Here is a 26,121-nt window from a genome sequence, read left to right on the forward strand (position 1 = left end):
TCCTGGCATCCGAACTGGCATGGAACGACGAGGCCCTGTATGCTGCATTCTGGCATGGCTTATCAGAACGCATCAAGGATGAGTTAGCTACCAGAGACTTGCCCTCTAAGTTGGATGAGCTAATTTCTCTTTGCACGAAGGTTGATCTACGTTTCAGAGAGAGAGCAACCGAGCGAGGAAGATCATCTACTCCTAAATCTTCTGCTCCTCCTCCTCGTCAACCATCTCCATCCAAGGATGAGCCTATGCAAATTAGTCGTTCCCGTCTATCTCCCGCTGAGCGCCGAAGACGTCTCTCTGTCTCTACTGTGCAGCTCCGTCGCACACTATCAATGCCTGTCCCAAACGTCCGGGAAACTCCAGATCCTAGCTCGCCAAGGAGAGGGCCGGCTAGGAGTAATGATCTCCTCTCCATCTCCTCATGACTGTAACCTCCCAGTGTCGCTCCAAATTGCTCAACGTTACAGGAACGTCATTGCCCTCCTTGATTCCGGAGCAGCTGGGAATTTCATAACCGAAGCTTATGTTAAACGGTGGTCCCTACCCACCGAGAGACTGTCCTCGTCCATCTCTTTGACTGCCGTGGATGGCAGCAAGATTTTTGACGCAGTCATTTCCTTAAGGACTCTTCCAGTTCGTCTGAGAGTGGGAGTTCTTCATTCTGAGTATATTTCTTTTTTAGTGATTCCAAGAGCCACACATCCAGTGGTTTTAGGCCTTCCATGGCTCCGTCTCCACAACCCATCAATTGACTGGACGACTACGCAAATACTGGCATGGGATCCCTCCTGTGCTGAGACTTGTTTAGCCAAAGTTCTTCCTGTTTGTTCTTCCTTCCCCAGGTCATCTGATGTTCCGCCTCCTCCATATCAAGACTTCACGGACGTGTTCAGTAAAGCCTCTGCTGATATCCTTCCTCCTCATAGAGAATGGGACTGCCCAATCGACCTCATTCCAGGGAAGGTTCCACCGCGAGGCCGAACTTATCCGTTGTCTCTGCCTGAGACACACTCCATGGAAGAGTACATCAAAGAGAACCTGGCGAAGGGTTTCATCCGACCATCTTCTTCTCCAGCCGGCGCAGGCTTCTTCTTCGTTAAGAAGAAAGACGGTGGTCTGCGTCCGTGCATCGACTACAGAGGTCTGAACGACATTACCGTCAAGAACCGGTACCCTTTACCCCTGATTACCGAGCTCTTTGATAGAGTTAGTGGTGCAACTATTTTCACAAAGCTGGACTTGAGGGGTGCCTACAATCTCATCCGAATCCGTGAGGGTGATGAGTGGAAGACCGCCTTTAACACCCGTGACGGACATTATGAGTACCTCGTCATGCCCTTCGGATTGAGCAACGCTCCAGCAGTCTTCCAGCACTTCGTGAATGAGATTTTCAGGGACATCTTGTACCGCCATGTCGTGGTTTATCTAGACGACATCCTCATCTTTGCTAATAATCTCGAAGATCATCGTTTCTGGGTAAAAGAGGTTCTTTCCCGTCTCCGTGTCAATCACCTCTATTGTAAATTGGAGAAGTGTGTGTTTGAAGTTAAAACCATTCCGTTTCTAGGTTACATTGTGTCCGGTTCCGGACTAGAGATGGATCCTGAGAAACTCCAAGCAATCCAGAATTGGCCTATACCCTTAAGCCTCAAAGGGGTCCAGAGGTTCTTAGGGTTCGCCAATTATTATAGAAAATTTATACGAGACTTTTCCACCATTGTGGCGCCTATCACTGCATTAACCAAGAAAGGTGCTAATCCGTCCAAGTGGTCCGAGGAAGCTACACAGGCCTTTCACCTTCTGAAGCAACGGTTCATCTCTGCACCAGTTCTGAAACAGCCCGACACCGACTCTCCTTTTATCTTAGAGGTAGATGCCTCCTCCGTTGGAGTAGGAGCAGTGTTATCCCAGAGGGCCAAAGATGGACATCTACATCCTTGCAGTTTCTTCTCCCGGAAGTTCTCCCCAGCTGAGCGCAACTATGCCATTGGCGATCAGGAGTTGCTAGCCATCAAGCTCGCTCTGGAGGAGTGGAGATACCTGTTGGAGGGAGCTTCCCACTCAATCACCATACTTACCGACCACAAAAATCTTTTATATCTCAAAGGCGCACAATGTCTGAATCCTCGTCAGGCCAGATGGGCACTTTTCTTCTCTAGGTTTGACTTTAAACTCCAGTTCTGTCCGGGTTCTCAGAATCGTAAGGCCGATGCCCTTTCCCGCTCATGGGAGCAAGAAAATGAGTCCGAGTCTGCAGACAAGCATCCTATTATTAATCCGTTGGCATTCTCCACGGTAGGGATGGACTCTACGCCTCCACCAGGGAAAAGTTTTGTTAAGCCAGTTCTAAGGAAGAAGCTCATGCATTGGGCCCATGCTTCCCGTTTTGCTGGACATACAGGCATTCAGAAAACCCTTGAATTTATTTCTAGGTCCTACTGGTGGCCAACTCTGAAGAAGGACGTTACGGAATTTATTGCCTCCTGCCCAAAGTGTGCCCAACACAAAGTCTCCCGCCAGTCGCCTGCGGGGCAACTGGTTCCATTATCTGTTCCCCGTCGACCTTGGACCCATTTGTCGATGGACTTTGTTTCCGATCTACCTATCTGCAACAAGTTTAATACCATCTGGGTGGTAGTTGACCGGTTCACCAAGATGGCACATTTCATCCCTCTCACCGGTCTTCCATCAGCTTCCAAGTTGGCTCAAGTGTTTATACAAGAGATCTTCCGACTTCACGGTCTTCCTGAAGAGATCATCTCGGATCGTGGAGTACAATTTGTAGCCAAATTTTGGCGAAGTTTGTGTCAAGCCCTCCAAGTCAAGTTAAAGTTTTCCACGGCTTACCATCCTCAGACCAATGGTCAAACCGAGAGGGTGAATCAGGACTTGGAGGCCTTCCTCCGTATATATGTGTCTTCCTCTCAAGATGACTGGGTTCAACTCCTTCCTTGGGCCGAGTTCAGCCACAACAATCAATACCATTCCTCATCTTCTTCTACACCATTCTTCATTAATTATGGATTCCACCCTAAAGTCCCAGAATTCCAACCGCTTCCCGCAACTTCTGTTCCAGCAGTGGATGTCACCTTGCGTCAGTTTTCAAATAACTGGAGGAACGTCCGCGCAGCCCTGCTTAAAGCCTCATTCAGGTATAAGAAGTTTGCCGATAGGAAGCGTAGAGCGGTTCCTGCTCTCAAGGTGGGTGATCGTGTGTGGCTGTCCACGAAGAATTTGAGGTTGAGAGTTCCCAGCATGAAATTTGCACCTCGCTACATCGGACCCTTCAAGATTGAACAAGTCATCAATCCTGTTGCCTACAGGTTACAGTTACCATCCTTCTTGAAAATACCCAGGACATTTCATGTTTCTTTGTTGAAACCGCTGATCCTGAATCGGTTTCATTCCGCACTTCCTCCAGCTCCCAAAGTTCAGACTCAACGGGGAGTCGAGTACGAGGTGGCCAAGATTTTGGACTCACGTTTCCGTTACGGTCAGTTACAATACCTCATTGACTGGAAGGGCTATGGTCCTGAAGAACGCTCTTGGACCAATGCCTCAGACGTCCATGCTCCTGCCTTGGTCCGAAATTTCCACGCAAAGTTTCCTTTAAAGCCTAAGAAGTGTCCTGGGGCCACTCCTAAAGGGGGGGGTGCTGTCACGATCCGGGTATCTGGACGCCATTACTTACCCTTCAGATGCCTCCTAAGGCTGGCTCAGCGTTCCAGGACCGGATCCCGCTGTTCCTGAGTTTCCACATGCAGAATGTCAGAGTGGTGATTTCATCAGCCGCGGCCTCCGCTGTGCCCGCGTGGTTAAATGTGCGCTTGTCAGTCTGGCGTCTCCTGTTTCCTGTGGCCGGCGTCGCCATTACTGTTTCAATTCTCACATGGATTACAAACCAAACTTCCCTCCAAGTGTCTGCATGGGCGCAGCCATCTTGGATTTTGTCATCTGATTATTTCTACCAATCTGCTGTCTGTATTGTTGATTTGCATAATTGCCTAGCCAACCCCTTCCTTGCTGCAGGTATAAGTATGCTGTGCCTGAGCAAGGAAGGCGTCAGTGCTTTGGTTGTCTAACCTAGTTCCAGTTTGTCTCTCTCCTGTGGTTGTCTTCCAGGTTCCAGCTCCTGTCTCCAGACTTCTGCTATAGAGACCCGCACCAGCATTCCATCTGCGGTGTAGCCTGACTCTCCGATCCATTCTGGACTCACCTGTTTCCAGCTACAACAATCACCTGCTTCCAGCCCAGCTTCCAGCAGTGTTCAGCTTCTCTTAAAGGGCCGGTGTCCTTTCTGCAGTTTACCACTCTCCACCGGTATTATTATTTCACCGCTCTCAAACAATCACCTGCTTCCAGCCCAGCTTCCAGCAGTGTACAGCTTCTCTTAGAGGGCCGGTGTCCTTTTCTGCAGTTTACCACTCTCCACCGGTATTATTATTTCACCGCTCTCAAACTCCAAACTTCATTATTATTTCATCGCTCTCAAGTTCGTTTATTATTTAACTGGTTCCAGCCAGTATCCACTCCGTACCAACAACAGTCTGGTTCCAGCCAGTATCCACAGCAGCCGTTTTACCTTCAGCAGCCCAGCCTTTCCTGGAACATCAGCTGGTACGATCCTGGGTTCTCTCCATTGCTACAGTCAGGCCTGGTAAGGACTTTCCAACTAGAAGATTATAAGAACTGTCTCACACTACCAGTGCCTGTGGCCCTTGCCACCCTGTAGTACCAAGGAATTGTATTTATCCTCTGTTGACTTTTATGTTTCCTTTTACTGCTGCTGTGTTACGGAGTTTGTCATAATAAACATCATTGACTTTTATCCTGGTTGTCGTGGTCACGCCTTCGGGCAGTTATTCTACATGTTACTTACATGTCTAGGGGTCTGATACAACCTCCCAGGTTCCGTTACATCTCAGCCCCTACAACTGAGGCTGCCTCCCGTCAGCTCAGGCCCTCAGTTGTGACAATAAGGTTATGACAGACTAAGTAAAATACATAATGATAGCAGCTCAAAAGGACAATATCCTATGGGTAATGGCTAGCATAAGGAAATGGCTCAACTATATTGCAAATATTTTGACTAACAGCGCAGCTTAATAAAAACCATTAATGAAAATCTGTGGAGACCATACAAACTCCACACCATAACACGCAGTTAGTCAATAGATTCAAATCTGACGATGTATGCATCCCATATTGGCAGCGGGTACAGACAATCATGGAGCAGAGAAATATAAAGAGGCAGATATTGAGAACATACAGACTCCACACCAATGCAAAGACTACCAACAGGTTTCTATGAAATACTGCATAAAGCTAAAACCTCTAGATAAAACAATTGAGGCCCTGATGTTCATTGAGTCCTCTGGGGGACATTGTGTCAAGCAGATGGATCCATTTAGCTTCCCTTTTAAGCAATAAAAGACCCCTATCACCCCCCGTCTAAGTGGCGGTATGTGGTCTATGATGCGATATCGTAATTGTGCCAGAGAGTGACGAGCTGACACAAAATGCCTAGATATCGGTTGGTCGCTTTTTCCAGAGCTGAGTGCCGCTCTAATAACGGATCTATGCGCCGCCATCCGTTCTTTAAAGGCGCATTCCGTTTTGCCCACATAATGTAAGCCACAGGGGCAACTCAGCAGATACACCACAAATTTGGTTGTACAAGTCACCCGGTGTAAGATTTTAAATTTTTTACCCGTATACGGGTGACAAAAGCTATCTCCAGCAATCATATGGCTACAAGACGTGCAGCCCAAACACTTGAAACAACCCAAGCGTGTCGGGTTAAGAAAACCCACAGATTTGGCCTCATAAGCTAACGGAAATTAAATATCCGTTTCTACAACATAATCTCTCACGTTCTTACCCCTTTTGTAGGCTGGCATGATTTTAGTATGGGCTAGGCTTTTCAAATGTTTATCGGACTGCACTACTGGCCACAGGGACTTAGTTAGTCCATTAATCTGGTTGCTGGAACTATGAAACTTATTGGTCCAAATCAATCGATCCTGTGGTGTTTTAACGACAGACGTAAGTACAACAGATCTGGGAATGCTTAATACTTTCAGCTTAATAGCTAATAAGTCATCTAACGGATAGCCCCTCTGTTGGAACTTTGTAACCATAGAATCTAGTGCTGGTTCTACCGCACTCTCATCGCTTACGATCCTGCGTACTCGCAGCATCTGAGAGGTACTGGGTGATGACTAGAGGCTAAAAGCATATTATTCCTATCTGTGGGCTTAACAAAAAGCTTGGTATTGACTTTGCCATCAACTATTTGGATACATACATCCAAAAAGTTGATGCTCCTATGATCAAAGCTATAGGTAAACTTTACTGGTGAGTCTGATTCATTATGTCTAATAAGCAGGGACTCCAAAGTTTGTTGAGACCGATCCCACAGTAACAACAGATCATCGATGTAACGTACATATAAGATGATCTGGGTGTTAAATTCAGGACGATTCAGGAGCAAGGATTCCTCCACTGCAAACATATAACTGTTTTTTAAGCTGCGCTGTTAGTCAAAATATTTGCAATATAGTTGAGCTATTTCCTTATGCTAGCCATTACCCATAGGATATTGTCCTTTTGAGCTGCTATCATTATGTATTTTACTAAGTCTGTCATAACCTTATCGTTCTCTTATTCCGTATGAGACTATCTTGAACTTCATGTATTGTTACAGCATAGGTTTTACAGTGTTTTGTTATGTATAACAGCTCTTATTCTCTTTACAGGATTGTAATATATGTTTCTTCACATGCACTTTATATGTGTTAGGCACTTGGTCACTTTTGGTTACTAATGGTGTGCTTCGTCCAGGTTGTCATGACGCCGGCGCCTGCGGATGACTTCATTGGACCGGGCGGGAAGTGACGGGCGGACGCGGCTGGCGGACGGCATCCTGCACAATCAGAGGGGGCTATATAGGTATGTATGTTTGTATGTTTATTTGTCCTGATGAAAATGTAATTATTTACATTGAAACGTTGATAGTATCCTTGGAGTTTTGTCTTGCTTTATTCGCCGAGAGTGCCGCCCGTACAGACGTGATATTTCTGAGGGAGGTGTATTCCTCTCCCATTGGGAAGGCATCGGCAGTTTACCTGAAGTATTCGGAGATTTATGGAGTGCCACCTGACTGGTTGATATATATATATATATATATATATATATATATATATATATATCCATCCATACATACATACATACATACATACTATATATCTGTAATGGTCAGGCTTTAATGATGCTGCACTATATACACCAGAACTGACATGTGTAAGCTAACCAGTCCCCGCAGCTTTTGCCCAGACTGGGGGTAGGGGACACCAGTAGCCACCAGCAGCTGGTGGATGGATGCCACTTTTGATTCCCATTAGTATGTATCATGGAATGTGGTCCATTCTTGATTAACAATAGGTGGGGTCCATAATTTAGCTTCCTACTTCTTGCTAACCAGGAGCCGACTACAGACCCTGAGCTCGCCTGGACCTGTGCCTGTTTGGATTTTTTTGTCTATATGGCTGCTTTAATATACCATTTGGAAGGAGTCCAACTTTCTTCTTTTTATTGGTATATTTTATGACTTTAACCATATTAAAGCAGAATTAAGATGCGTACATACTAGGCAATGTGCTCCATGAGCTAGATCGCCTAGTGTGTCACCCTCCTGGCCTGGGCCGCATAACATGGGCGTACACACTGTGCAATATCACACAGCGACGTCATACCGCGTCTGGTCTGTGTATGCAGCTTTGAACGATGAGTCCAAATTGAGTGGCATGCACAGCCGGCACAGAGGATTGTTAACCACCTGTGGGGCCGTGCATCGTACGTCGTTTACGGCGTACACACTGGACAATATAGTAAGCGATATCGCTCAGGAAGGGTCAAAATGAGTGCCGTTGTTTACTATATCCTCTAGTGTCTATGGGCCTTTACACTATCAGGTGCCTTTTTCCCTTGTCTTGGTATATTCTGGAGAACATATGACTACAAATCAAGTAAGTATTCTGTGATGTTTCCTCTTAATAATAGAGCTGTCTCAGAGATTAGTTGGTTTCCAATACTAAATTATTAGTATTAACATTTATTTATATATCACCACAAAATGTCCGCAGTGCTGTACTGTACAAACATAGAACACATAAAATTAACATAGTATCAGAGCATAAAAATGTGATACACAGCAGTAGAAGCTGTATCCAAAGTATGGCCGAAGAAAGAGTCAGAGTAACTGAAGAGGAGAAGGAGACAAGGGAACAAAGCACTGCGGACATGGAGTGTCCTAGGGAAGGAAGGCCCTGCCTGTAAGACCATACTAAAGGTAAAGAATGAAAACTTTGAGGGTGACCTGGGAATGATACATGATGGAGGGGTAGGGTAGAAATGTTTTGAATATTGCTTATACACAAATAAAAAGGTATGTTTTAAGGGTGCATTTAAAGCTGGGGAGAGTCTGACATGGCAACAAAGTGAGTTTCCGTGGACAGGGTCACCCTGAGCAAATCTTGGGAAGCTAGGAGGTGACGAGAGTGGAGGAAAGGGAGTGGGAGGGGGTGTGGAGAGAGACCAGTTTGAACAGTGGTTCCCAAAACCCAGTCCTCAAGCAGCACTAACAGTCCAGGTTTTAATTATATCCATGCTTGGCCACAGGTAACTTAATTAGTACCTCAGTCAATAAGATCTAACCATCCATGCGGAGCCATGGAGAGCTTTAAAACCTGGACTGTTAGTGCTCCTTGAGGACTGAGTTTTGCAAACCACTAGGTTAGAAGATACATGGAAGGAGTTGAATATGTATCAAAGCTAGGAGAGAGAGAGCCGAAAAAGATAATGTACCAGACAATCGGCTCCTATCTCATTTTTCAAACACAGCCTGCAAACTGACAGTGTCTTGATTGGTTGGTATTTTCTCTCTCTCCAAGCTTTGCTACATATGCCCCTTAAGGGGGGTACACACGGAGCGATAATCTAAGCAATCTGACTAGATTGCTTAGATTTTCAGCAAGATCGCTCCGTGTGTAGCCCTAACAGCGATAGCGATGCCCAGCCCCGCGCATCGCTATCGCTGCTGCTAGATTGGCCTGCATGCAGGCCAATCTAGCGGGTCGCTCACTTCACCCGCTGGGTGAAGTGAGCGGCCCCCCCGTCTCCCCCCGCACGCTCAGCACAGATCGCGCTGTGCTGAGCGCCGGGAGAGATGTGTGCTGAGCGGTTCGCTCAGCACACATCTCTCCAGCATCGAGCCGTGAGTACTGGCCTTAGGTCTATTGTGCAAGCTTTAGGGTGATGTGTACAGTGTGTGTATGCATCAAATTGTATTATGATTTATAAGGCACTGCAATGTTATTCAAGTGCTTCTAAATTGCTGCTCCCTTTCCAACAACAAAGTATCCCGCATTTCTAAGAGAGTAAACCAAACTTATTGTTGGATCTCCAGTGCTGCGTTAATAACAATACAAATGTTCTAAATAAAATTAAATCAAGAAACATAATAAGAAAATCTATATGGAGATATAGGGATGTTTAAATTCTAGTTTAATACTTTTTCCCATTTAGAATTGATATAAATATTAGAAACCATGAATTACGATGCGATAATTTCTTATAGTCACTTGTTGTAAACTGTTAATAGGTGCTAGAATTATTGTATTCAAAAGTTGTTGTTTTTATTTTAATCCAGCTATTTTAAACTTTTGCAAATTACCACCAAATATAAAATGACCCACCATTATGCATCCTTGGAAACACCGTGGACTATTTAGGGGGTAAAAATAATGCATACATCTAAAATTGTTTTGATTTGTTTAAATGTTCTTTATAATGTAAGTTAAATTGCTTGACAATTGAATACCTACTGTATATGTCTGCAACTTAATTTTATTGGTTGGAAAAATATGCATTATAAGTTTTGGAAGATTTATTTTTATTAATTTTGAGGTGTTTGATATCGTTAGAATTGTATTATTAAGATTTTTTTACAATTTTTATTTTGTTTTGGGGGTTATATATAAGTAATAAAGTATCGTTTACATAAAGCATTCTTTTTTTATGTTCAGTGTAATTTACCATTTAGCTGTATACCATACAATAATTCCTTTATGACTGTTTATACTGTGTATGCATATAGAGAGAGATACTCTGTTTATATATCTTTTATTCATGAGACGCCACAATGTGTCTAGAGGGGTGGTCTTCTGTTTGCCGGCGGTCGGGCTCCCGGCGCTCAGTATACCGGCGCCAGGAGCCCGACAGCCGGCATACCGACACTTATTTTCCCTCGTGGGGGTCCACGACCCCCATAGAGGGAGAATAAAATAGTGTGGCGCGCGTAGCGCGCCACCGTGCCCGTAGCGTGGCGAGCGCAGCGAGCCCGCAAGGGGCTCATTTGCGCTCGCCAAGCTGTCGGTAAGCCGGCGGTCGGGCTCCCGGCGCCGGGATGCTGGTCGCCGGGAGCCCGACCGCCGGCCAGCCGTAGTGAACCCGTCTAGAGCACTGTGCAATCATATTTTTTTAAATAAAACATTGGTATAAGTGGCAGTATATGAAATAGTAGCAAGATAGTGGCACTTACAGGTCTTATATTTTGCTAAATGCTATTAAAAAGTACATCAAACATATACTGTATATATACACACACATACACGTATAAGCAGCCCCATTTGAAGCGTTTTACCTGCAAACTCTTTGAAGGATATAAACTATAAATATATTTCTCCGGCAGGGTCCACAGGATAACAATGGGATATGATGGAGCGACAGCGGATTGGCACCAAACTATCAAAAGCTTTCCGGTCTCCCAGGATGCAACTGGCCCGTCCATATATCCCGCACCCTGGCTCAGGCAAATCAGTTTTTTGTTTGGTGCGGCAGGAGCCGAACCATGGTCAGAGTGCTGCTGTTTTTTTAGCAGCCTCAAGTTTTCTTATTTTATTTTATAGTCTTACTATTTTCTTTGAGTGATCTTTCTAAACAGCGTCTTACACGCATATTGGAAAGAGTCGCTCCAACAACTCTCCGCCGGGTCGCGACGACGCTTACCCACGTCTAGCAGGTCCAGCAGACATTACCAGGCTGTGGCCGGAGCACGGGGAGAAGGTAAGGCATCGGTTCCGCGTAGCATGCATGGAATATGGACACAGCCGCACTGTTTTGGAAGGAGACTACCAAACAGTAGCTGACACGCCGCCACCACGGGTGCTCCAGCGCTAGGTCTTAGGTATTATAGCCACCAGAAATAGCATGAGGCCGCGATCCCTTGGGTTGATGTCAGCAGTCGGGAGTCAGATGCTCTCCTGGTCGCCCCTCGCTCTGGTTCATGACCAGTTTCCGCTGAGTCTCCCGCCATGAACTGTTTCCTCGCTTCCGTTTCAGACGCTACCAGAGGGGACTTGGTCGCAGCAGAAGGCCTCTGCGTTGGTGTTCACTGAGCGCTACCACGAGGGATCAGGTCGCAACATAGGCGGCTCTGTGACCACTGCGTCTGTGTTTACTGAACGTTAATGTGAGGAGATTCTATTGCAGCATAGGCGCCTGTGTTCACTGAGCGTCTGTGTCCACTATAGGTTCCTGGAGCGGCAGTGTACACTAGTAGCGTCTGGATTCACTCAACATTCACTAACGTATTGATCGCTCAGTGGAAGCGGGGTGAGTCTCCCTGTATCCCACTCTACTGAGTATGGGCTATACAGCACTAAATTTCTATCTACTTTGTCAGTATGAATAGTTAAGTTTAAGTGCCTATTGCATATGAGTGTGTACATTTACTGTGGTTTTCTTCGCATTTGCGTCTGAATACGTTAGATCTGTTTTACAGGATTCAGTAAATGTTCGCCTACATACTTAAAAAAGTGTTTGTAGTTGATGATGTGCTCATATGACTAATATATAACCTGGCTGCTAGTGTGATTGCTGACTTTAATCTATTGTCAGTTTCTTCTGATCCTCAATGTTGGTGCATGGGTAGGGTCAGATTGATATCACTTTAGAAGGTTAAAGTGATTACAGTCACAAATTGTGTCGAACACTGAAAGTTCTGATTATTTATCATGTCTAAGAGCGGCAAAAGTGACGAAGGTACACTTACAGCAACACTCATATCATGTTTGTCTTGCAAAACTGTATTATCCTCTCAGGATCTGGTTCAGAATAATTTATGTGCAAATTATTTTGCTTTACAGCAGAATACAAGGCAGATCCCTGTGCACCATCAGGTACAGATGGATCCACCTTGGGCTATGTTTGCACAGACCTTGTCCAGTATAGCTGAATGGATAATTCCTACAGCTTCTGTATCAGGAATAGGGTACCCATACATGCATAATTTCCCCCACCAGCTTCTCAAATGAAACAAGCTGATAAACCGATGGTAAGTAAATCTTCACCTTCACAGGCCCACAATGATGATTCATCGGATGATGAAAGCTCTATTTACTCTACTTCAGTATAAGAAGAGGAGGAAGAAGGTCTCAGCTCAGTAGATATAGCTGAATTTATTAGAGCAATGAAGGTTATTCTATCCTTAGAAGATTCAGCAGAGCCTGTGTTAAAAACCAAGGCACCTGTGTTTAAACGTTCCGAGACAGTTAAGACTGAGTTTCCAGGGTCAGACCAGCTGACGGAAATCATGGAAGAGGCTTGGGCAACACCCAACAAGAAATATAGAATTCCCAAAAAATGGGACTCTATCCTTTTCCAGCTAGGGACTGTTTAAAAAGGGAGGTAGCGCCTAAAGTAGATATGCATGTGATTCGATTGGTGCGAAAATCTATATTGCCTTTGCCATCAACATCCTAAAATGATGTCACAGATAGGAGAGTGGATGGTTTTCTGAAAAACATATTTTCCCTGTCTGGAGCAGTCCTAAGGCCAGCCATGGCTTCAGCCTGGATAGCAAAGGCAGTAGCTGCCTGGGCAAAAGCATTGGAAACTGATTTTTCATCCGCTTCTAGAGAGCAAAAATCTTATATAGCCCATATTAAACAAGCGGCAGTATTCTTGGAAGAAGCCACATTAGATATGGGTACTATTGCTTCTAGGGCATCAGCCTCAACAAGAGCTGCTCGCAGAGCAGTTTGGTTACGTAAGTGGAAAGCTGACTCAGAATCTAAGAAGGTTTTGGAATCTTTGCCTTTTTCTGGAAATTTTCTGTTTGGTAAAGAATTGACAGATATTCTGGAGTCAGAAGCAGACTCCCAAGAAGGTCAAGTTTCCTTCCACATATAACCCCAAACCTCTAGGGGTCCAGTTTTCCGTCTCTTTCGGTCTCAAGGAAAACCAAAAGGAAAAAGTGATCGTAAGCAGCCCCAATACAATAAGTTTGGTAAATCAAAAAAGCATTTGGCTACCAGAGGGCCAGCTTCCAAACCAGAAGATAAGCCATCAGCCTGATGGTGCGGGCCTCCTCCTGGGGGATCCCAGGGTGGGGGGCCGACTTCTTCAGTTTGCACTCATCTGGCGACAGTCTACAACAGCTGTCTGGATGCAAGAAGCGGTATCTCTAGGTTATGTTTTTTCCTTCAAGAAGCATCCTCCTCGAAGGTTCTTCTGCACCAGCCCATCTCAGGTAGAGGCAAAGGCCAGAGCCTTGCAAGAAGTAGGTCAGAAATTGCTTCAGTCAGGAGTAGTCATTACAGTACTCCCGGCACAATGGAGGCAGGGTTTTACTCCAACCTATTTTTGGTTCAGAAGCCAAATGGGTCATTTCGGCCCATTCTCAATCTCAAAATGCTAAACAAATATATTTGGTTTCCCGAGGTTCCACATGGAGACGTTGCGCTCCATAGTTTTGTCCATGGAACCAGGGGATTATATGGTATCCCTGGATATTCAGGATGCTTACCTACATGTTCCTATAGCACCGTCCCATCAGTGTTATCTCAGGTTCACTATCCTCCAGCATCATTTCCAGTTCCAGGCCCTACCTTTTGGGTTAGCCACAGCCCCCAGAGTATTTACCAAGATTATGGTGGTTATGGCAGCTTATCGCCGCAATCAGGGGATAAGAATTTTTCCATACCTCGACGACCTTTTAATCCTGGCACAATCACAGGAATTACTCCTGTGCCATCTCCAACAGACAATAACATGTCTGCAGAGGCACGGGTGGCTCATGAATTGGGCAAAATCATCTTTGGTGCCGTCACAATGGATGACTCACTCGGGGGCTGTACTGGATTCAGGTCTGCAGAAAGTATTTTTACCTGTGAACAAGATATCCCAAGGTACAGTCAAGAATTTAGGACTTGTTACAGAGTCAGATGGTATCCATTCACGCAGCCATGCGAGTGATGGGGTTGATGGTGTCAACATTCAACAAGGTGGAATATGCACAATTCCACTCGAGGCCTCTGCAGCGTCTAATTCTGGCCAGATGGAATGGAGTACATCAGGCAATAAAGAAACAGACGATGGTACTTCCAGTAAAGGTAAGAAAGTCATTAGCCTGGTAGCTACAGACATCCCATCTAGACAAATGGAGACCCTTTTGGATATCAGATTGGAAGATCCTGGCAACAGATGCCAGTCTTCAGGGCTGGGGAGCAGTGTCCGGAAAATTATGGTTCCATGGACAATGGACAAGAGAAGAAAGTTGCCTGCCAATAAACCTGTTAGAACTTCGGGCCATATACATGGCACTGGTTCAGGCAAAGGACACTCCTCAGGGAAAACCAGTCCAGATCCGCTTGGAGAATGCACGGGCAGTAGCATACCTCAACCATCAGGGAGGAATTTGCAGCCAAAAACCAATGAAGGAGGTAAGTCACATACTAAAGTGGGCAGAACTTGCATCTTCCAGCCTTGTCCGCAGTGTTTGTTCCAGGAGTCCTAAACTGGGAAGCGGACTTTCTCAGTCGACACACCATTCAAGCAAGCGAATGGGCTCTACACCCGGAGGTCTTTCAGACTCTAGTAGACAAATGGGTGTTGCCAGAAATAGATCTCATGGCATCCCGTTTGAACAACAAGGTGCCCGCTTACGGATCAAGGACAAAGGATCCCGGAGCAATCTTTGTGGACGCCTTGTTGGTGAAATGGGACTTTCATCTGGCTTATCTGTTTCCTCAGATCACCCTGTTACCCAGGGTGGTGAGGAAAATAAAGCAAGCAAAGGGTGCCATGATTCTAATAGCTCCGGCTTGGCCCAGAAGGCATTGGTACACAGATCTGTAGAGAATGTCAATGGATGCTCCATTTCTGCTACCTCAACGTCCAGATCTACTGATGCAGGGTCCCTGTTATCACGGACATCTGGATCGGCTGTCTTTGACGGCGTGGCTCTTGAAACCTCTATCCTGAAGTCAAGAGGATTCTCACAACAGATAATTCAAACAATGCTCAGAGCAAGTAAACCCTCCTCAGCTCGTATTTATGACCAAATATAGCAGGCCTATATTCATTGGTGCAGTGAAAGAAATGTAGACCCGAAATCTTGCAGAGTTTCCTGGGTCTTAGCATTCCTTCATGCAGGAATGGATAAAGGTTTGAAAGTGGCGTCCATGAAAATGAAAGTATCGGCATTGACTGCATGGTTCCAAAAGAAAATTGCCAACTTACAGGATGTACTTACTTTTTTCCAGGGAATGCTGCGCATTCAATCTCCTTTTGTTCCGCCTACAGTACCGTGGGACTTATGTTTAGTCCTGAAAGCTCTTCCAAGTTGCCCAATTTGAACCACTTAATAAAGTGGATCTTAAGTGGTTGACAGCTAAAGTGCTCTTTCTACTGACTATGGCATCAGCTAGAAGAGTATCAGATTTAGGAGCTCTATCATGTCGTTCCCCTTTTCTGATTTTTTTTATCCAGATAAAGCAGTTCTCAGAACTAGATCTGGGTATCTTCCGAAGGTGGTGTCTAAATTCCACCTTAACGAATAAATTGTAGTCCCGGCTTTTCAGGTATCGGGACTTTCTGCGGGAGATGCGTCGCTAGACGTGGTCCGTGCATTAAGGATCTACGTGGATCGTACCAGTGCCATCAGAAAGACAGATTCTCTCTTCGTTCTCTACGGATTTCACAAGAGAGGATGGCCTGCTACTAAACAGACGCTGGCAAGATGGCTTTGAATGACGATTTCAGAAGCATATTCGCAAGCTGATCTCCCTGTTCCGGCTAATGTCTCTGCTCACTCTACTCGTAAGGTAGGTCCTTCATGGGCAGCACAACATGGTGCTTCAGCAAAACAGATATGTAAGGCAGCCACATGGTCTTCCATTAACACATTCATTAGACATTATGCCTTGGATACTTTTACCTCTCATGACGCTGAATTCGGGCGTAAGGTTCACCTGTCCAATCAGGAGCATCCCCATCACTAAATTGCTTTGGGAAATTCCATTGTTATCCTGTGGATAATCTGTGGACCCTGCCGGAGAAATATATGTTATGGTAAGATCTTACCGTTGATAACGGTATTTTTCACAGGTTCTACAGGGATCCCACCCTGACGCACCTGATTTGAGGATCCTTTTACTCACTAATCTCTTCCTTCTTGTATGGAAGGGTGTGCATGTGTGTTCTCGCCTGATTACGGCTCTACATGATGCTCCTGCCTTGTTCTTTGAAATACAACTGATTTGTCTGAGCCAGGGGGCGGGATATATATGGACAGGCCTGTTGCATCCTGGGAGGCCGGAAAGCTGTTTGATCATTTGGTGCCAATCCGCTGTCGCTCCATCATATCCCATTGTTATCCTGTGGAACCTGTGGATTTAGGAGAAATGCCATTATCAACGGTAAGTTCTTACCATAACGTATATATTTCTATTAAGGTTTTGTCATCAGTGGAGTAACTTATTCTGTGTAATCACACCCTCTCTTGTCTTTTGTATATGAATGTGTAAATTAAAATGAAAGCTGTATTATAAAATGTAAGCAATTAAAAATGTATTTCCACTGAAAAAATATGCAGAGATCTGATATTTTGAAAAATCGCATCCATGACGTCTCATTATACTTATTTCATGTATATGGAAAAGTAACGCTTTCAAATTTCTATTACTCACTAAAATGTAATGTATAGCTTTTATACCTTGTTTCTGGTCAACAGAGAAATCTAAAGAAGCCTAACCAGAGACCCACATAGATGTATTCTTAACTGTAATAAATGGGTATTAACACCTTGAATATTATTTTAAGCCCCTAACTATGGTTTGCATAACTATACATAACTACATAGACCATACGGGTGGGATTCAGTATACCGGTTGTTGGGATCCCGGTGCACAGTATACCGGCGCCGGAATCCCGACAACCGGCATGCCGACACCTTTTCTCCCTCTTGGGAGTCCATGCTCCCCCTGGAGGGAGAATAGATAGCGTGTCGCGTGTAGCACGCCACCGTGCCCGCAGCGTGTCCAGCGAAGCGAGCCTTCAAGGGACTCATTTGCGCTTGCCCTGCTGACGGCAAGCCAGCGGTCTGGATCCCAGCACGGTATGCTGGCCGCCGGGGACCCAGTCGCCTCCGGCAACTCATGCCACACCCGACCATACATCAAGGAACTAATGCCATAGACACTTAGTATGGACTATAAGAGCTTTTTATTTGGAATTAATATATGAAGCTCCCCTTTGTGCTGCCGAAACAGCTGTGATTTGTCGAGGTATGGACTCCACAAGACCTCTGAAGTTGTCCTGTGGTATCTGGCACCAAAGACTTTAGCAACAGATCCTTTAAGTCCTGTAAGTTGCAAGGTGAAGACTCCATGGCTCGGACTTGTTTTTCCAGCACACCCCACAGATGCTTGATTGGACTGAGATCTAAAAGGAATTAGGAGGCCAAGTCAACACCTTGAACTCTCTGTCATGTTCCTCAAGCCATTCCTAAACTATTTTTGCAGCATGGCAGGGTGCATTATCCTGCTCCTAGAGGCCACTGCCACCAGGGAATACCCATGCCATGAAGGGATGTACTTGGTCTGCAATAATGCTTAGGTAGGTGGTACGTGTTAAAGTAACATTCACATAAATGCAAGGACCAAGGCTTCCCAGCAGAACATTGCACAGAACATTACACTGCCTCCATCTGCTTACCTTCTTCCCATAGTGCGTGCTGGTGCCATGTCTTCCCCAGGTAAATCACTCACATGTATCCAGCTATCCACATGATGAGTCATCAGAGTAGGCCACCTTCTTCCATTGCTGCATGGTCCATTTCTGACGCAGTGGTGGACAGGGGTCAGCATGAGCACTCTAACCAGTATTTGGTTATGCAGACCCAGCAAGCTGAGATGCTGTGTGTGTTCTGACACCTTTCTATCATAACTATTTCAGCAATTTTGTACAGTAGTTCTGTGGGGACAGACCAGACAAGCTAGCCTTCACTCCCCATGTGCATCAATGAGTCTTGGGTGCCCATGGCCCTGACCAGATTTACTGATTGTTCTTCTGTGGGCAACTTTTGGTAGGAAATAATCAATGCTTACAGGAACGCCCCACAAGACCTGCCGTTTTGAGATGTTCTGACTCCGTTGTCTAGCCATTAAAATTGGCCCTTGTCAAAGTTGCTCAGTTCATTATGCTTGGTCATTTTTCTGTTTCCAACAGAGCAACGTCAAGAATGAAGTGTTCACTTGCGGTCTCATATATCCCACCCATTGATAGCTGCCATTGTAACGAGATAATTAATTTTATTCACTTCACCTGTCAGTCGTTTTTAAAGTTATGGTATAGGAGATATATATACACACACACACAACAAAATAAGTGTTTGTATAGAAAAAGCAAAGAAGCAGGCACTGAAAAGGGACTTGACTTACTCAAGAAAAGTTCCATCAAGTCCCTTTTGAGTGTAAGATCCTTTGCTATATATATATATATATATATATATATATATATATATTCCTGCAAGATATAGGGCACTCGCAACTTATTGTAGGAAATCAAGAAAATATTTTATTTTCGCCCAGTAAATCTTTTCAATACCACCATCAACACATGTGCCTCTCAAGATCTCTTTATCTTGACAGTGGCAGATGTCTTTAAGGTGGTCTTGAAAATAGTCTGTAAGAGGACCAAAATATTGATGCTACAGTATGTGTGTATTGTGTGACATCATGTCTATGATGAAGATTTGCTCCGTATTCTGTGATGACTTAAAGATTCACTTGATTGTAATCATAAAAGACTTTATTCATTTTCTACAATAATTGCACCCCAAATGTTGAAAAAGTGCATACAGCTTTAGGAAGCTTTATATATATGATTGCAGTCATATTTATTTTCATGTTCTATTAATATAACAGGATCAGTGTCCGGACAATTGAACAAGATGCACGGGACTGTATTGGTCATGGAGATCCACAAAACTATAACATTGGGACACCAGAAGAGGAAGAAGACCCCGATAACTAGCAGTGTGTTAGATGAGTCTATTGTTGCTAATGTGTCACACTGTAATTTGTCTCATTTGATGGTTCTTAGAACTTTTAACAATGGTACCATTGTGGGACAGAGCAGATTTAATAGTATTAAAATTCATTAAACACTGACACATTAGGTACGCAAGTGAATATTGTAGAACATATATATGTAGCGTGTGTGTGTATATATATATATATATTTATTTATTTTTTGCTTAAAGGTCATACTATCATTGCAGCTATAGATAGATTATATATAAATATATATACATACACACATGCATGTAACATACAGTAGCTCTCATTCAGAAAACTTAATAGGTGCAAATACAAAAAAACAACACATCAAATTCCTAGCACTACCAAGCCACCAAGCTCATCTAATTAATTTGAGTGTCATTGAAACGCAGCTCCCAATAAGGCAGTACTGTTCTGTCAATTTACTGGTAAAAAGATAAATTCAACTTATCAAGAGAGTGCATTAGTAATTTATTACAGATACTCATACAACACACACATATTAAACACTTCAATTGATACACATATATAATATATAAAATGTATATTTAATCTCCAATCTAAGATACTGTAGCTCCTGCGGTTGGAAAAAGGGTAATAGTAATCACCATTTGATTAGGAAATCCTTGAACCACTTAATCCAGTCTTAAATATATATGCACTATACTATAGTAATCAGTTCTTGTGCCAATTATAAAGTCACCTCCTTAGTACAACAGGCTCTTATTGATGTTTTATTGTTCCTGGGCACTTTAATGCTGGGATTACGGTCAAGTCTCACGAAACCAGCACACTGAAGAATTATTCTATTGAACACAGGGCCTAATTCTGAGTTGATCGCAGCAGCAATTTTGTTAGCAGTTGGGCAAAACCATGTGCACTGCAGGGAGGGCAGATATAACATTTGAAGAGTTAGATTTGGGTGGAGTGTATTCAAACTGAAATCTAAATTTCAGTGTAAAAATAAAGCAGCCAGTATTTACCCTGCACAGAAACAATATAACCCACCCAAATCTAACACACTCTGCACATTTTATATCTGCACCCCCTGCAGTGCACATGGTTTTGCCCAATTGCTAACAAACTTTCTGCTGCGATCAACTCAGAATTCCCCCACAGTCTGCTATCAGTGTAGCCGTGTCTCACAAACAGCAGCACGGGGAGGACGCTGTGTGTGCTTGCTGATCACTGCGTTATGCTCCACCCGTTAATACATTAACCGCAGCACAAATCACATATATAGGACTCAAATAGAGACCCTCGCTGCTGGAAAAGGTGGGACGTAGACCCCTTGGTTTATGTAGCATGCATACCTGCCGTCCCACATTTCCCTCCATGGATTTCTATGACCTGAAACGTATTGCTTCTATTCCACCAGGGTTTTATATATAAACCTGTGTTACTGTTACGTTATTGAGTTTTCTAAACAGTACACATGCATGCATACATACATACATAAATACATACATACATACATACATGTATATAAATATATGTACATAAGATAGCAAGAATACCATTTTCTCTGAGGGTGTTGGTCATCCCTTTATGATAAGTGTACTCTTGTATATGATTATGATGCGCCTTAACGTTAGTGCGTATACATGGGCAGATTGGATGGGCCAAATGCTTCTTATTTGCCATCATATTCTGTTTCTATGTTTGATGTTTTTTTCTCTTACATCCTAGAGGATACTGGGGATCCATTTAGTACCATGGAGTATAGACGGGTCCACTAGGAGCCATGGGCACTTTAAGAATTTGATAGTATGGTCTGGCTCCTCCCTCTATGCCCCTCCTAACAAACTCAGATTAGAAAATATACCCGGAGGAGCCAGTCACGCTGAAGGAAGCTCCTGAAGAGCTTTCTGCATTTATTTTCTGTTATTTTCAGGCAGGACTGGTTGGCACCAGCCTGCCTGCTTCGTGGGACTTAGGGGGGGAATGACCCAACCTCTGAAAGGGTTAATGGTCCCGTTCCCCGCTGACAGGACACTAGCTCCTGAGGGAACTATTCGCAAGCCCCACCACGGCGAGCGTACATTCCCGCAGCACGCCGCCACATGTAACAGAGCCAGAAGAAAGAAGAGTGGTGAGTACTAAGCCTGCGTCCCGGCTAGCGGGTCGCCGCCCATTATGGCAGCACAAGGGTACGGAGACGAACGGCTTCTAACCGGGGCGGATTGCGTCTCCAGACACAGTACACAGTACCCAAACTGGCAAACACAGCCTTAAAATGGTTCTGCTCCATTTTAAGCACACAAATTTCCTCAGCCAGTATAAAAAAAGCGGGAAGACCGCGCGCAATTGAAGGGGCGGGGCTTCACTATGAGAGAATCCAGCAGCTCACCAGCGCCATTTTCCCTCTGCAGTGGGCACAGATGCTGACTGACAGGAACGTGCAGCTCCTCCGATGTGACTCCAGATTACCTCAGCGGTACCAGGGGGTCATAGCAGGGGGGGAGCGATATTAGTGTACTAACTCCCCAATCTGGGTACTTAGTCTGCGACCCGGCTAAGCTTGGCATTAGCAATAAGGGCACTGTGGGCTGGCTCCAAAATACTCTGTGCCTCCCTGGAAGAGCTCTTTGTGGGTTAGTTGTGCTTTTAACCTTTCATGTGTGTGTGCTGTCACATTTACATAATGTCAGGCAAAGAGTGTGTTTCATGTACAGCGGAGTGTTCTTCTTCCCCTGGGGGCACACTACTATGTACTCAGTGTAGTGCTCCTTCTCAGGCTAGTGGGGCTGAACCAGTGTGGCTGGATTCCCTCAAGGGAATGTTTTCAAATATCTCTAATAAATTGTCCCGCAATGAGAGAGAGACGCAATACTTAAGACAGTCTGTGGATGAGATTATGAACAGAGACTCAGTCCCCAAACAAGCATCTCAGTCCCTTTCCATTTGTCCACAGAACCGAACTCTGGCCCATATCCTGCAGTCTGACGCTGAGGTGTCAGACATGGAGGAGGGGGAGGTGGATTCAGAAGGGTGGAGACGCTGCTCTGTCACAGGGAATACAGGCTCTTATAGAGGATATCAGAAATGTGCTACAAATTCCTGATAAGGTGACAGAGGAGTGTGAGGAATCTTATTTTAATGTAAAAAAATAAGTTACTTTTCCTGTGTCAAAGGAATTGAATACCCTGTTTGAAGAACCGTGGGTCAATCCTGATAAGATGCATCTGTGTCCAGGTTGTCACGGAAGAGTGTGTTACCCATCCCTGGTGCAGACTCCCTGAAGGACCGCTGCTGATCGTAAGATTGAGACTACACTCAAATCCTTGTACACAGCGGCTGGGGTGCCTCAGAGACCCACTATAGCATGTACGTGGATTACTAAAGTCATTGCTAAATGGTCGGGTAATCTTATTGAAGGGTTAGATTCCTTATCTAGGAGGGAGATTGTGTTACTCCTGCAACATATACAGGACTCTGCGAACTTTATGGTGGAAGCCATAAAAGAAGTAGATTTGCTTAATGCATGCACCACTTCTATGGCAGTGTCGGTACGCAGAGGCTTGTGGTTACACCAGTGGACTGCGGATGTGGACTCCAGGAAAGGCGTGGAAGGCCTACCTTTCACAGGCAAGGCCTTATTTGGAGATTAACTGGACAATTGAATCTCCAAAGCTACTGCAGGTAAGTCCACATATCTTCCTTCTGCATCTCCCCCAACTAGGAACACCTACTCAGAACCTACCCTACAGTCCTTTCGGACTGCCAAGTTTAAGGGCAAAGTTAGAGGATATTCTACTGCCACCAGAGGTGCTAAAGGTAAACCACGCAAACCAGCAGCTGCCGGTTCTCAGGGACAGAGCTCCAGTTCTGCTTCCTCAAAGCCTTCTCCATGACGGTGGACTGTGTGGTCTAGAAGACAGGCAGGTGGGAGCCCAACTTAAGAATTTCAGTCACATCTGGACAACATCATCCCTGGGTCTTATTTCCCAGGAATACAGACTCGAGTTTCAGGAGCTCCCACCTCACAGATTCTTCAAATCAGGCTTACCAGCTTCACAAGAGGCAAGCATAACCTTACAGGATGCCATTCAAAAACTGGTACAGACTCAGGTCATTGTTCCAGTTCCACCTCATCTGCGCAACAAGGGGTACTATTCCAAATTGTTTGTGATATCGAAACCGGACGGTTCGGTGAGACTGATTTTGAATCTAAAATCGCTGAACCCGTATTTACGAGTGTTCAAAATCAAGATGGAGTCTCTGAGAGCGGTGATCTCAGGTCTGGAGAAGGGGGAATTCCTAGTGTCTCTGGATATCAAGGATGCATACCTTCACATTCCGATTTGGCCGCCTCACCAAGCTTTTTTACGTTTTGCACTATAGGGCTGTCACTACCAGTTCCAGGCCCTGCCATTTTTTCTCTCCACAGCACCAAGGGTGATGGCAGAGATGATGTTTCTCCTTCGCAAGCAGGGAGTGAACATTATTCCTTACCTGGACAATCTTCTGATAAAGGCATCATCCAGGGAAAGATTGTTGAACAGCATTGGTCTCACAACCAGACTACTCCTGGATCGCGGGTGGTTTCTAAATCTTCCAAAATCTCATTTAGAGCTAACTCGGAGGCTCCCATTTCTGGGAATGATACTGGACACAGAGTCGCAGAAAGTTTTTCTTCCATTGGAAAAGGCATTGGCAATGGTTCGGGATGTCCTGAAGCCAACCCCGGATATCGATGCATCTATGCATTGGCCTTCTGGGGAAAATGGTGGCCTCTCACAAGGCGCTTCAGTACGGAAGGTTTCATGCAAGGCCCTTCCAGCTGGATCTGTTGGACAAATGGTCCGGATCGCATCTTCACATGCACCAGAGGATCATCTGTCGCCAAAGGCCAGGATCTCCTTTCTTTGGTGGCTACAGACTTCTCACCTAATCGAGGGTCGAAGGTTCGGGATTCAAAATTGGATTCTGCTAACAGACGCAAGCCTCAGAGGTTGGGGAGCAGTCACCCAGGGGGTGCATTTTCAGGAAGATGGTCAAGTCAGGAAGTCATCCTTCCAATCAACATTCTGGAACTCAGGGCTGTATACAACGCCCTTCTGCAGGCCTCATATCTTCAAGATCGGGCCATTCAAGGTCAGTCGGACAATGTGACGGCAGTAACGTACATAAACCGACAGGGAGAAACGAAGGGCAGAGCAGCAATGTCAGAGGTATCAAGAATTCTCCCCTGGGCAGAAAAACACGCTGTGGCATTGTTGGCGGTCCAAATTCCGGGAGTAGACAACTGGGAAGCAGACTTCCTCAGCAGACATGACCTACACCCGGGGGAGTGGGGCATTCACCCGGAGGTGTTCAGGTGCTTGACAAGTCGATGGGGATGTCCACAAATTGACATGATGGCCTCTCTCAACAAGAAGCTCAAGCGATATTATTCCAGGTCGAGAGACCCACAGGCAGTGGCAGCGGACCCTCTGACAACTCCATGGGTCTATCAGATGGTGTACGTGTTCCCTCCACTTCCGCTGATCCCAAGAGAAAAAGAATAAAAAGGGAAAAAGTTCAAGCAATTCTCATTGCTCCAGATTGGCCAAAAAGGGCCTACTACGCAGACTTTCTGGAAATGCTCCTGGAAGATCCGTGGCCTCTACCTCTTCGTGAGGATCTCCTGCAACAGGGGCCGTTCGTCTATCAAGACTTGACACTGCTTCGTTTGACGGCATGGAGGTTGAACGGCTGATTCTAGCCAGGAGAGGGAATCCTGACAAGGTCATCCCGACTATGATCTAAGCCAGGAAGGGGGTAACGTCTAAACATTACCACCGTATTCTAAAGAAATATGTCTCTTGGTGTGAGAGCAGAAGAACTCTGCTGTGGAATTTCATCTGGGATGTTTCCTGCTTTTTCTGCAGTCAGTTGTGGATTGGGCCTACATCCAGATTTTGGCCTTGTAAATTTTCTTTCAGAAACAATTGGCGTCTCTTCCTGAGGTTCAGACGTTCTTGAAAGGGGTTCTGCACATCCAGCCTCCCTTTGTGCTTCCCACGGCACCTTGGGATCTTAAGTTGGTGCTGCAGTTCCTCCAATCGGACTGGTTTGAGCCTTTACAGGATGTAGACGTAAAATATCTTACGTGGAAAACTGTCACACTGTTGGCCTTGGCTTCTGCAAGAAGAGTCCGTATTTAATCTTCCATGAAGACAGAGTTGAACTCAGGACTCGTCAGCAATTTCTTCCGAAGGTGGTGTCGGTGTTTCACATAAACCAACCATTTGTGGTTCCGGTTGTGACCGATGCCTCTGTTACTTCAAAGTCTTTGGATGTGGTGTATGTGAAGAGAACGGCTGTTTGTTCTTTACGATCCCAATAAGATTGGGTGTCCTGCTTCAAAGCAATCTATTGCACGCTGGCATGGCTCTCTATCCAGCATGCTTATTCCACGGCAGGCTTGCCGGTTCCAAAATCTGTACAGGCCCACTTTACTAGGTCGGTGGGTTCTTCTTGGGCGGCCGCCCGCGGTGTCTCGGCTTTACAGCTCTGCCAAGCAGCTACTTGGTCAGGTTCGAACACGTTTGCAAAGTTTCACAAGTTCGATACCTTGGCCTCTGAGGACCTTCAGTTTGGTCAATCAGCTCTGCAGGACCCTCAGCACTCTCCCACCCGGTTTGGGAGCTTTGGTACTTCCCTATGGTACTAAATGGATCCCCAGTATCCTCTAGGATGTAAGGGAAATTACAATTTTAATTACCTACCGGTA

At 45.2% G+C, this 26,121-nt stretch overlaps 1 protein-coding gene across 1 annotated transcript in view; it reads left to right on the top strand.

Moving 5' to 3' along the window:
- ZNF346 (zinc finger protein 346) overlaps positions 1-19,556 on the top strand; it is a 254,243-nt gene extending 234,687 nt beyond the window's left edge. The window contains exon 7 of the mRNA XM_063927945.1: positions 19,269-19,556. Coding sequence (XP_063784015.1) covers positions 19,269-19,377 — 109 coding nt within the window. The 3' untranslated portion in view covers positions 19,378-19,556. The remainder of the gene's footprint in view (positions 1-19,268) is intronic.
- Positions 19,557-26,121: the final 6,565 nt, after the last annotated feature.

The sequence above is a fragment of the Pseudophryne corroboree genome, chromosome 6 (genome assembly GCF_028390025.1).
Source record: "Pseudophryne corroboree isolate aPseCor3 chromosome 6, aPseCor3.hap2, whole genome shotgun sequence".
Classification (NCBI taxonomy): domain Eukaryota; kingdom Metazoa; phylum Chordata; class Amphibia; order Anura; family Myobatrachidae; genus Pseudophryne; species Pseudophryne corroboree.